The 13,776-nt window shown below is 41.4% G+C and overlaps 1 protein-coding gene across 1 annotated transcript in view; it reads left to right on the forward strand.

The window, feature by feature from the left end:
* The window catches only part of LOC119721408 (GREB1-like protein), a 39,638-nt gene that overhangs the window by 19,479 nt on the left and 6,383 nt on the right, over positions 1–13,776 (forward strand). The window contains 12 exon segments of the mRNA XM_038191479.1: positions 310–493; positions 1,535–1,715; positions 2,986–3,122; positions 4,797–4,929; positions 5,775–5,981; positions 6,955–7,067; positions 7,585–7,841; positions 8,625–9,070; positions 10,105–10,314; positions 11,018–11,267; positions 12,225–12,361; positions 12,698–12,859. Of these exon segments, the coding sequence (XP_038047407.1) occupies positions 310–493; positions 1,535–1,715; positions 2,986–3,122; positions 4,797–4,929; positions 5,775–5,981; positions 6,955–7,067; positions 7,585–7,841; positions 8,625–9,070; positions 10,105–10,314; positions 11,018–11,267; positions 12,225–12,361; positions 12,698–12,859 (2,417 nt within the window).

The following is a 13,776-nucleotide window of genomic DNA, read 5'->3' on the forward strand; positions in this document are numbered from 1 at the left end:
ACGCTGGTCGGCAGATCAGCGTTGGAAATTGATACAAAAATACCACTTTTCTTGAAAATGACAGTATACCAGGTGCCATGATTTTACAGGATGCTTTACACTGTCATTCACTAACAGTCCAGCAAGGTATTTCAAAATGATTTGGTAGTTTTATTTTTTGATGTTTGCAAATGTTGTATATTCCCTTTAAATACCAGGTTTTTACCAATATTACCAGTGATACAAATACAGTCATTGATTCACAAAACCGCCTCCTTTTACCCTATGTCTAGCTCTGATTTTGTTGTTGAATTCTCACCATATTTCTAGATTTACTAGTCGACCTCGGACTGACTACCGCCAATAACCAGAAGACCGCAGAGCAGTACGTCATGCAGTGCAACACGTCCACAGAGAACCAGGCCAAGTTTGACAACTTCATCAGTAAAGTCAAGATCATGCCGCACACGCTGTTTGTCCTGGTGCAAGATCAGGCACATCTAGATATCTCCAGGTCTGTGTATCATATTGGTTAAGCATTCTCATGGTCGTTGTTCACATTTTTTCCCCCTTCCACTTTCATATCGTAACCGTGTATGCTGGCCAGCCTGTTAGAATGATTGATATATTCTGTCAGTTACAAGTCAATCTCAAGTCAGTCACAAGTCAATCCCAAGTCACTTATAAGTCCATCACAAGTCAAGCACAAGCCAATCACATGCTTATCGCAAGCCAATCACAATTTAATCACATGCCAGTCAAAAGCCAATCAATAGTCAATCGCAAGTCAGTCACATGCCAATCACCACTGAATTGTAAGTCAGTCACAAGTCAATCAAAAGTCAGTCACATGCCAGTCACAAGTCAGTCACATGCCAGTCACAAGCCAATCAATAGTCAATCGCAAGTCAGTCACATGCCAAACACCACTGAATTGTAAGTCAGTCACATGTCAAGCGCAAGTCAGTTACAACTCAGTCATAAGTAAATCACAAGCCAGTCACAAGTCAATCACAAGTCAATCATTAGTCAATTGTAAGTCAGTCACAAGTCAGTCATAAATTAATCACAAGTCAGTCACAAGTCAATGACAAGTTAGGCACATTTGTTGTCGTACATGACTGACTGAATGACTGACCAGCTGTCACTTGTGAATTAGACTGGTTACCTATCTCGCGGCCTGACTGTCACTGACTGACTGTCACATGTGAATTAGACTGGTTACCTATCTCACTGACTGACTGTCGCTTGTGACTTAGGCCATCTCACTGATTGTCATGTGTCTATTAGATTGGCGCCGCTTGTTTTATATACTTTCATGATACATGGGTAGGTAATAAGTCATGCGAAGAGCAAAAGTGGATTTTTCATTTCCGTCACGTTACCACTGCAGCTTAGTCTTTGAATATTTTAGCAAAAATGAATCAATATAATAAAATGTTGTGTGCTCTGGGACCAGCTTTACTTGTCTTGTATCGTTTCATTATGTTTATCATCAAGACCAATTTGTTATTAAGATGTAGGAACGTTGAAAAAAAATTCTTCATTTTTCTAGGTATTCAGTCAGTCAGCAACAGCAGGGGGGCATTGTACATCGCTACACCAATTGTCTGGATGTACTGGACGCACCTAACATTCTGACCCTGCAAGTATCAGGACTACCCTACAACCTCCAGACAAAGAAATCCCGTATCCCTCCACAGAATGAGATCTACATGTCATCAACTGTCAAACAGGTCAGTGAAAACTGCATGTGAGAATTAAAGTGTACATATCCACCAGTATTAGGCGCTTAAAGGCAATATACAACATTTGCAGACATAAGAACACAGAACTACCAAATTATTATGAAATACATAGCTGCCAACTGTTACTAATTTTTCGTAATTATTACGAATTGTTTGTTAAATTACGAAAATACGATTTGCCACTAAAACATTACGAATTTCCCATTTTCTACCTAATGAAAAAAAAAATACTTGTAAAGTATCGTTTTTGACCGAAAACTTCTGGCGAAATGTCGCGATAATGGATGGACTGGTGACAAGTCTAATAAGAATGCAGTCAAGCACCTGATAGACATCAATGCAGTGTGCGCAGTGGAGTACTTGAGGACCAGACTAAAACTATTTTTCAATGGTGTGTCATTTGTGTGCATCTCGTGGATGTGTGGTTGTGTGTAATGTATGTGAGTACTTTTCAGTGACGATCGTGAGCACATTTGGTCGCTTTTTGCCGGGTTGAGACCCATCAGTGCGACAATTTAATCATGGAATTTAATAAGAGTATGGTTGGAATAATTGGTATTTACAGTTTGAGTTTGTCACAACGTCCAGAAAAGATAAATCAGCATGCGTTTGCAAGGTATGTTGGCGGGATATTTCTATTGCATACGGTCATGACGGTGGCCCTAAATCATTGTGTGTAAAAACATTGATGCGAACTCGAAACTCCACATCGATAGCATGCATCTCCAAAAAAATATGCGCATATTTTATTATTGTTATTATTTATTTGACTCCAACAAACAAGTTCAGACATTAAAAAAAAAAATATTTTTTTTTTTTTTTTTTTTATTTTTTTTTTATTTTTTTTTAATTATCTTTTGGCCTACATTACATTATTATTCACAAGAAGAAGGGTATGCACATGTATGTGTACATGTAAACCATGTACCTGTACTCGATGTTGGTAAAGCTTTTGATAAAACGAGCAGTTGAAAATGACCGCGCGGGTTGATTACTAATTGGGATTTTGAAATGTTGGCAGCTATGGAAATACCTCACTGGACTGTTAGTGAATGACAGTCTAAAGAATCCTGTCAAATCATGGCACCTGGTGTGCTGATATTTTCAAGAAATGTGGAATTTTTGTATCAATTTCCAACGACGGTCGGCCGAAATCTGACTGACTGACTGTCATTTGTGAACCGGGCAGTGCTATTGTATAGGATTACCATGTAAAATTGTATAAGATGTTTTGTCTGGTTTTGTTTTTGGTATGCAGTCAGCTCCCCAGCCCGAAGTTGACCCCACTTACTTCGGCATGGAGGAATACTGCAACACTTTGTACTGGAGCAATGAGGCACCGTTACTGCAGTATGATAACGTCTACGAGACAATCGTCGAGTCGCTCTTGCAGAGGTACTGTATTTCACCCTAGCTTCAAAAAAATATAAAGGTTAAATATGCGTGCGTAGTAGACTATTGCATATGCTACCTGTGTGATAGTCTACTACACATGCGTTTTACAAAGCAATAGTGGAACTATTGCATGGGGGTAGTGCCCATGCGCAAACATTGAAACGAAGACACACAAACAGCAACGTAAATACCAAGATAACTGATGTGCAATTCATTTGTCAACTTGCAGTACCTCAGGGAACTAATATTGACTGTTCCCCCTTAAACCATGTTATATTTGTATACTATCCCCCATGCACGATGCATGTACTATCACCCAACTGGTCAATAGTACCAGGGAAGCAGTACCCAGAGATTAGCTCCTAGACTCCCTACCATGCAACAGCTGGGATTGCAAGTGAAGTTTCTAGTGTTACCATACTAAAAACCTTCATGTTAAACATAATAATAATAATAATAATAATAATTACTCTTTTTGCTACACTAGGGCGACTTTCCCATAGACGTGTGCACAAACCTAAACTGTCACCTAACCCAAGTTTACCTTATCCTTTTTCCATGAAATTTAGTATTTATACTAATTGGACCACGAGGAATCGATCTAGATGGTTTGCGACAGCAACATTCCTTGTCCTAAGGGTCGTTTTCACAAAAGGGCGACAGTTATATGTCGCCTTAATAAGGTGTGTCGCCCTATTGTGGACGGAGTTAGCAAAATCTGTCGCCCTATCCTAGCTGTTAGTAAAATAATAGTGAACATTTATATAGCGCCAAAATCCGTCTAAAAAAGACGCTCAAGGCGCTTTACAAGTTTAAAAAATAAACTATTATTATAAAATTAAATTAGAGAAAAAACTGTAATTGTAACGTTAAAATGTATGAAAATATCAATACAAAGATTTAAAATGTCAAAGATAAAAATAGTAAAATAGTAAATTAGAAAAACTGAATAAACGCATATCCCAAAAAATATAAAAGTATCCAAATAAAATACACACATTATATACACATACAAATATAATACATATACAAATTACCAACCCATAGAGACATTGACCGAAAGAATTGATGATATAACAGGACAAGCAAAATGCCAGTCACGAAACCAAATACATATGACAAATATTACTTACGAAAAAAAATAAAAAATAATAATAATACACCCCCTTTAAAAACAACAGAAAAACTGCAATTTTTACAGAAAGGAAGCATATGGGAATATATGAATTATATACATCCAAAGTATCCGAAAAATACACATTACATACATGTACACAAGGGAATACTATTATATGCATTCCAACACTAATTACCTTCAAGCAAACTTGAGTTTTGAATTTGCCAGTCAGGGAAATACCAAAAATCAGGGCAATCTCAGGTAATTTGACAGTGACCCAGAAGGGAAAGATTTCCACCAGTTCGGCGTCTGTGTGTCTTGTGCCATGTGTCCAAGCTGTGTCCACAAACTGACTGGCCATGGTGGCTTTCTAGTGTTTATGCAGTGTGAATACTACACGCCTCTCCCGACAATAAAAATAGGCTGTGCTACACCGCCTCTTGACTTCCCAGCAACCTCGTTAAAGTGAAAATATTTCTCACGGAATTTTGGACGTTTCTCAGGGAAATATCAGCGAAAACTCATGGGAATTTTGTTGTATTTCTATATTCCTTCAGATACCCCAAGCTACACAGCATGGTGGTCTGCACCTACTTATTGATCCGTCAATACTCGGCGGCGCTCATGTCACTTGCTGGCATCCCCGAGATACGAGAAGATACGACTAGTATCAGCTTCAAGATTCTTCAGGTAAGGCCTCACGTGCCTCCCGCAATAGATTCTTATTTATTGGGCAGCAACTCTTGCGACCAGTACCCCCGAGTGTGTGGCTCGTCCAACGGTGTACTGAGCCACAAATGGGCTCACGTGAGGAGAGCTCCTGCTTAAAGTCCAAAAGATCATTTCCAATTAAAGGCGGCCAACTGCGAGAACGTCAGATCCGTTGATCTATGACTATCTACACCCGGTGATTGTCTAGGTCTTCAACAATTACACTCAACCAAAAAAGAAAGTCCCCCCCTTCCAATACTTTTTTGTTTAACTCAAAAATTACTGAGCACCTCTCGCTCAAATAACGACTGATCAGTACAGAATTTCATTAGCAATCCAGCCATACTGTTTATTTGGCCCAAAACGGTAATAATGTGTGCGAATTTATGCAATTTATGACAAATGATACCGAAAACAGTTGCACTTTTGTATACGTGCATGTTGCGGTTCAAACTCACCTTGCAAGTGTACAAAAGTGCAACTTTTTTTCGGTACCACTTGTCATAAATTGCATCACTTTGTACACATTATCATTGTTTTCGGCCAAACAAAGAGTATGGCTGAATTGCTAAGGAATTTCTGTACTGATCAGTTGTAATTTGAGCAAGATGTGCCCAGTAGTTTTTGAGTTAGACAAAAAAGTATTAAGGGGGAACTTTCTTTTTTGGTTGAGTGTACTTGAGGACATGCTGAAGACATTGCTGTAGCTCCAGAAGTCTGCTCAAGATGTTTTCGCTCGGTTAGTTAACCAATTTTGCAAGAATGCATTTACTAGCCGACATTTGCGAGTTAAGCCTCTCTCTCTCTTTGGATCTTCATTTCAGGATCTCGTGACCGCACCTCTGGAAAGCGACAGCGGACAGGGTCACATGATCTTGCTGCGCATCCCGTGCCCCCAGCTGGCCATCCTTGCGCACGACAAGCTGCGCACCGTGCGCGACAAGCTCGGCTTTCAGTACCGGCTGGACATCCTGCTGTGTGGCAGCGATCAGGAATTAACTGTCGACGAATACTTCCTGAAGAGACTGCAGGTTTGTACAAATTGTTGAAAGTTTTTCGATCTTCAGTTTACTTGATTTTGCCTGAATTTAACTTTTTTGAAGTGTGAAAGTTTAACAATGAACTTTGTGGAATTTTGCTTTGGAGGTCTGGGAAGGTATCTTAGCTTCAGTTAATTTTGTGCATGTTAAGTCTCCTACTGTTTGAATAGTCACAGACAGTCAAAAAGTCAATCCATTTCCCCTGTCGTGCCTTTTACACAGGGTAGTTACCAAATGTTAGATCATATTTCAAGCAAGCACTCTGATTAGTCAAATTCAGTCGACAGGTAAAAGCAGGCAACTGGTAGGCACTGCTGTCTTGTCAATCACCCACAGTCAAAGCACAGCTGTATCAAGTTACATAAACAATCACAGCCAGTCAATCCTGCCTTATTCAGGTAGAGAGCACTTAACTGTTAAAAACATTCACTGGACTGATTTTGGTTGAAAGGACAACTTTGCGCAGAATGTATGTGTGCATAGGAGATATAGTGTTTTAGCACCCGTTGTTTTGTTATATTGTGCCAACAAGTCAAACGGATGATGACTATCTAAGAAAAAAACCCAAATCACTGCAGTGTATAGCCTTTGGAGTACCACAAACATTCCTGCCAGACATGAGATTGAGAGGTTGCAGTTCTCTGTTGTGAGGCGTGCGGGCCTACACACGCACCCATCGCATGCGTGCAACGTATATGCAACGTGGTGTATTTGAGATCATATCAATGCAACACGGTGTATATGAGGTGATTTACATGCAACGCAGCGTATATTAAGTAAACAGTCATTTTTTTTCAAGACTAGACATGTGGCCTTTCTAGAAACTACATGCCTTTCATTCATCAACCTTCTTGCCATATGCCCGTTTTACTAAGCGCCGTAAAATAGACTCATTGTTTAGATCGAGGTTGTTTTTTCCTACTATGATCTCCAACTTATTCCATCCATCGTGTCATTGTTTCAGACATGGCGAGGTGCGGATAAATCCTGGAAGCCACAGACTTACGAAGACCTGGACGGATTACCGTGTATCGCCATTCTGACTAACAAGACGATAACTGGCGAAACAATGCCCAGGTAAATACCCACAGTGGACAAATCTGAGCACGCTAGCAAATCTATCACGAAGGCCCCCTTCAATGGTGAAAGCATTGTGCTAGCTATTGCTCAGGTAATCCGTTAAGGGCAGTTGCTTTTTTACAATAGCGTGCACAATGGTTCCTCCATTGAAGGGGGCCTCGTGAGTGTACAGTGATCACGTGCCCGGATTCGTATTTGCCTGAACTGAGGCAATGAGTGTATTTTTTAAGCCAATATGGGCAGTGTAACGACTCCATTTTCTGGGTACGATCATCAGAAAAATCCCCTTTCCTGAAGCAGTTTCCTACCATCTGTACTTAAATCTAAAGGTTTAAATTGTAAAAATGTAATTTTTGAGCTGTAACTGATGTCAATAACCTTGAATTTATGTTTGATTAATACCCCCAAGTGGCGTGATTACAGCGCCTCTTTCACTCAAAAATACGGCCTATACAGTTGTTTATTATGAACAATTCCCCAATCTCATTTCTTGTCTCATATCATTCATTCGAAGGTCGCTCAGGGCTGTTGACCTGCGCCTGGTCAACCACGGCGTCTTTGACCTCTCCAGTCTGGAGCAGGAGCTGGGCCTAGCCTGCCGCTACATCCCGGCGGACGCCATCGATCCCGTCGTCACGGTAACCGAGGACAGCGACAACGATGACGATGATGATGGGGAGAGCGAGAGCGGAATGGAGTATGAGCTGGCAGCCCCCGCTGGGCTGCACATTGACCTGGGGTCACAGGCCGATAACATGTCAACTAAATCAGGTCAGAGTGCAGTCGGTGACCTTGGGTCACAGGTCACAGTTCAGTAACACATCGTGGGGTCACAGGCAGATGGCGTTTTGGAGTTGTGATTATGTTTGTACATCTGGACTTTCACTTATGAAACCCAGTGAACTGAATTTTGAAAAATTTGAAAGAGCTTAAAGGGGCACTAGGTCCTGAAATCCCCAAAAATGTCATGTTTTGGATTGTTAACTTACCTTATTCCCGAGAATAGAAAAAAAAAACCTGGTTATTTACATCGGACATGATGGATTGCGCATACAATTTTTCTATCGTTTTATTAAATGTACGATACAAGTTGTGTGTGTGTCACATAACTTCACACTGCACAAATGCACCAATATGTGGTTTCTTACATGACCGCAAGAGGCAAACACTTTGCAGTTGGAATCACAACTACATGTAGTACTGAACAGCCCAACTTTTGGGGGTCGCAAAAGTGGACCCCGAAAGTCGTTTTCAAAAGCGCCCAGTTTTTAAAGGATAATTGCGTGTATGTTTATATCTATCTTTCCGATTAACATACATTCGTTTCAAAGCGTGTTTTGTAGCCCAATTGGGTGTATTCCAGGAAGCAGTGCCCCTTTAATCTATTAGCACCTGTACTACATTGTATTACATTGTATTTATTCACTGAAGAATCAATAAAAATCGTAGAGTGCTCGGGCGTTTTCAGGCGCTACAGTGAGTATTAGGCAGGGCGGTTTTGGGCATGAAATTGCTTTTTTGATTGATAATTATTCTTGTTTTTTCGTTGCGTAGATCCTGCGAGTAGTGCACGGTCCACACCCAAACTGAGTGTAGCGGCAGACACGACGGCCCGTCTCTCGACCTCCTCCCACGGCAGTGACAAAGACCAGGCCCCGCCCACTCCACAATGCAGTAACGTCAGCTCCCCTCCGCCGCCCATCACCCCCGTCAAGCCGCTCACCCCTTCCAAGCAAGTGGTGCATTCCACCCCTCCCTCCACCAGCCTGGAGTCCATCGGCATGGTGACCAGTTCGGTTCCCATGGTGACCGAGCCCCTGAGTCTCCAGCCCGAGACCGAGGCCGTGTCGGACGCGGAGGAGAGTTCCGCAGTCAAGGAGGACAGAGAAGTTGAAGGGACGGGCCGATGCGAGAGAATTGTTGAGGATAGGATAGAGCGCCCTCCATTGGTCATTGTGTCGCAGTCGGTTTACGAGGTCGTCAGTGGGAAACACGAAAAGGTTAGCGCATGATTAATTTCAGGTTTAAAGGTATAGTCCATCATTTGTAATTTGTGCATTTTATTCGTTCGAAGCAACAAGCATGCTCAAAATGTAAAGAAGGGTGCTGAACAACTAACCTGATGAAGTTTCAGCTCAGCTTCAGCTGTATATTTCGAGAAAAACCAAATTTTAGGATCTCTATTTCAATTCAAAACTTGCTGAATCGTGTTTTGAATTGGGCCTGAATTCAGCGTCCGAGACACGTTCTCATTAGCCGATTGTTGCTACGTGGTGTCGCGCACCGATCCGACGAATTATAGCAACCTCGCGTGCGTGTGTTTCGTGTCAACGCTTGTGCGCGCTTCACCAAATAAACAAACGAACCACTGACGGAAATTTCCAACGGTGCTTCTTAAGATGCACCGTTGGAAAGGCCTTCTTTCGTTGATTTCTTCGAAATGACAGCTTGCCAGAAAGACTAATTTCACAGGGAGTTTAGTCCCCTTACTATCTTTCAACCAAGTATGTTTTTCAACAATAATTACGCCAGTTACTTTTCGGATGGCTGCAAATGATGGACTATAGCTTTAAGTTTCAATGAACTCAATTCTATTCAATTGATTCGCTCTTTTCACGCTTCCGCCATAGGCATGCACAGCCTCGATCTGGCAAGTTTACACAATGAAAATAGCTGGTTCAGTGATTCCCGTGTCGGGGTTCAGATCACAAAACCGGCTATTTTCATTGTGTAAACTTGCCAGATCGAGGCTCTGCATGCCTATGGCGGAGCGTGAAAAGAGCGAATTTAGAACGGCTATGCACTTGATATGATAGCAATGCCCAGCTCTCTTCCGTCTAGTTACCGTCATTCAAGTCAGATTGGTACAAAGAGGACACAATGCTGGCCAACTGCGACCAACAAAAACTGCAAAAGAAACATTTACTAAAAAAAAACCCTACAATTCATATTGTGGATATGAGAATGGTCACTGAATGTCATCGTAAGGAAATTTGAGATTTAGGTGTTATTAACACCAAACTCTTTCTTACAGAACGCCAATTGCACTGCTTCACTGGTCCCCAGCTGTGATACCATGTGGTCCACCACGTTACGGCCGGTCCCCAGCAAAGATCCAGAGATTAAGAGCACGTACTACCGGCAGTGGACGGAGCCGAAGACGCATCACTACGACTACGAACGAAAGGGGGAGGGTAACATCGCATACCATCCACGGAGATTGCTTCTGTATGGACCGCCAAAGGTAACAAAATTGTCTATTGGTGTGTTGTATGGCGTGCCAAATGTAACAAAATTGTCTATTGGTGTGGTGTTGTATGGCGGCCAAAGGTAACAAAATTGTCTATTGGTGTGTTGTTGTATGGTGTGCCAAAAGTAACAAAATTATCTATTGGTGTGTTGTATGGTGTGCCAAAGGTAACAAAATTGTCTATTGGTGTGTTGTATGGCGTGCCAAAGGTAACAAAATTGTCTATTGGTGTGTTGTTGTATGGTGTGCCAAAGGTAACAAAATTGTCTATTGGTGTGTTGTATGGTGTGCCAAAAGTAACAAAATTGTCTATTGGTGTGTTGTATGACGTGCCAAAAGTAACAAAGTTGTCTATTGGTGTGTTGTTGTATGGTGTGCCAAAGGTAACAAAATTGTCTATTGGTGTGTTGTATGGCGTGCCAAAGGTAACAAAATTGTCTATTGGTGTGTTGTATGGTGTGCCAAAGGTAACAAAATTGTCTATTGGTGTGTCGTTGTTTGGCGTGCCAAAGGTAACAAAATTGTCTATTGGTGTGTTGTATGGCGTGCCAAAGGTAACAAAATTGTCTATTGGTGTGTTGTATGGCGTGCCAAATGTAGCAAAATTGTCTATTGGTGTATTGTTGTATGGCATGCCAAAGGTAACAAAATTGTGTGTGGATTGAAAATTAACTCTGTTGTTTCCTGGATTCCACAGGTCGGCAAAACGGGGACCTTCTTTCACTTCCTTCGAGTCTTGTCGCGCATGTTGATCCGACTGCAAGAAGTTGAAGTCGTAGACGAGGACGAGGAGGTGGAAGCGCCCTCGGGTGATGAGACTATGCCGGGCTCGGCGGCCGTCAAGTGGCCTGACTACGAGGCCTTGGTCAAGATGCCGTTTGATTTCACTCTCAGAAATAGTATATTCAAGAACCATAGCCCTATATGGACAGAAGACGTCAAACTTGGTAGGTGTACCGTTAGTCTTTAATGGATCTTTTGATTTATTGATGATTGACAATGAGATTTGAATTCGGCATTTGCTTTCCATTATTTTTCTTTTGACGTTGCTTATGATCTAGCTTGTTATTGCCTTCTTGTTGATGTTTGAGGCTCATTACTGCAATTGGTTGTGATTGGCTTGTGACTGACTTGTGATTGGCTAATTACTGAATTGTGATTGGATTGTGACTGACTTGTGATTGACTTACGATTGACTTACAATCGACTTGTGACTGACTTTCAATTGAGTTGTGATTGGTTTGTGACTGACTCTTGATTGGCTTGTGACTGACTCGTGATTGACTTGTGACTGGCTTGTGACTGACTTGTGATTGGCTTGTGACTGACTTGTGATTGGCTTGTGACTGACTTGTGATTGGCTTGTGACTGACTTGTGATTGGCTTGTGACTGACTTGTGATTGACTTACGATTTACTTACAATCGACTTGTGACTGACTTTCAATTGAGTTGTGATTGGCTTGTGACTGACTCGTGATTGGCTTGTGACTGACTTGTGATTGACTTGTGATTGGCTTGTGACTGACTTGTGATTGGCTTGTGACTGACTTGTGATTGACTTGTGACTGACTTGTGATTGACTTGTGACTGACTTGTGATTGGCTTGTGACTGACTTGTGATTGGCTTGTGACTGACTTGTGATTGGCTTGTGACTGACTTGTGATTGGCTTGTGACTGACTTGTGATTGGCTTGTGACTGACTTATAATTGACTTGTGACTGACTTATGATTGACTTGTGACTGACTTATAATTGACTTGTAACTGACTTATGATTGACTTGTGATTGAATTGTAGTTGACTCGAATTGAATGGTTGTTTATTTTATTAAATTGATCAGATTGGCAACATGATTTATTAATGAATCAATTAATTAATTGATTGATTGCACCTGTTCTCTGCAGGTAAGCCCAATTCCAGTGATGCCGAGGGACCCAGGAAGCCGTCCACAATTTCTGTCAGACTGACCAAGTACAGTGCGCACAACGCCTTCCATCATTGCGATCAATGCCTCAACTATAAAGACATCTCAGCAGTCGAGGTAATAGTCTCAGTCAACCAATGGCATAGGGAAGAAGGCACTAAAGCATCGTTGGATATTTTAACGGTATAGATTTCCACAAAAGGCAAAATTCTTTATCATGGGATCCACAAAAGTGTGGAGGGGAGATCAAAATGTGACAAAGTGGCTTGCCCAAGGACACGCACACCACAACCCCAGGCTGGACTCGAACTCACAACCTGCGGAATTACTCGCAGATCTTGAATTCAATGCTCCCACACCGCTTGTGACCAGTTTATCAAATGTATTCAGCGTCAGCTTTGTAGATCTTATTCTTAGAGTTTCTTTCAATTTTTTATTACGTTTCCGTTTTAGGCCCGAGAAACCAAAGCATACAGTATTCGCCTGTCGTCCGTTCTGTTTGGCAAGGATCTAGAGTTGCAGTTCATCATTCCACCTCAACAAGAGAAACATTTTGTATTCAACCAGCGAACCGGTCAGATGATGAGTATGGTGCTACCCATCATGAGTGAACAGGTCGGTGTTATGAATTTAGACTACTCCAAGTTTTCCTAAACTAAAACATTTCTAAATTTTTAAATCGACCCCAAAGGGAATCTGACTAGGTGCAATGATATGATTGTTTTCAAGTAGAACAAAGAAATTAGTGCACTGGAACTCAGTGCCTATTGAAATGACATCGATTCAGGATAAAGAAAGTTTCAAATCTGCCATCAACACACACTTCAATTTCATCTGTGAGAAAGAAGAAACCAAGTAAACAGCAAAACAACAAATCCATGCGCACAGCCAACCCTGCCCGTGTGACCCCTGAGAAGGGGCGTTGGTGTAGTGTCTATCAAGAGTAGAATTGACTGGAGCGGGGTTTGAACCTGCGACCTCGTAATTACCGTTCCGATGCTCTACCTTACTGAGCTATCCAGCCCTATGTTGGTGGTTCCCCATTTTGTCAGTGTCTTTGTTCAAGGGCACTAGTCAGTAGCCTTAAACCAGTGTGCCATGTAGCTAGGGATCACGCCCAAAGTCACGATTCTAGCAACATTTAATAGCAATGCTGCAAACCCGGGAAATAGCAAACGAGGACCACTCATCAGCAAGGATGCAGCTAAAATGTTTCCAGATAAAAAGTTGTAGAACATGTTCAAAAGTTGTGTAGTGGTAGTTGAAAACCGTTGAAAGTATCTGCTTTAGATTTTATCTGTTGCAAGCTTAGCAATTAGATGGTCATTGTATTAAATCCCGTCGTTTTAACAGTTGTTATCTCTATTTCGTACAAATTTTGTTATGGGAACCTTGCAAGCTCTGTTAAGTGTATATGTAAAACTTAAGCCATCAGTAACAGATTTTATCTGTTGCAAGCTTAGCAATTAGATGATCATTATATTAAAGCTTGTCGTTTTAGTCGTTAACTCTAATTTCGTAAAAATTTTGTT

Source organism: Patiria miniata, unplaced genomic scaffold (assembly GCF_015706575.1).
Source record: "Patiria miniata isolate m_02_andy unplaced genomic scaffold, ASM1570657v1 HiC_scaffold_13, whole genome shotgun sequence".
NCBI lineage: Eukaryota > Metazoa > Echinodermata > Asteroidea > Valvatida > Asterinidae > Patiria > Patiria miniata.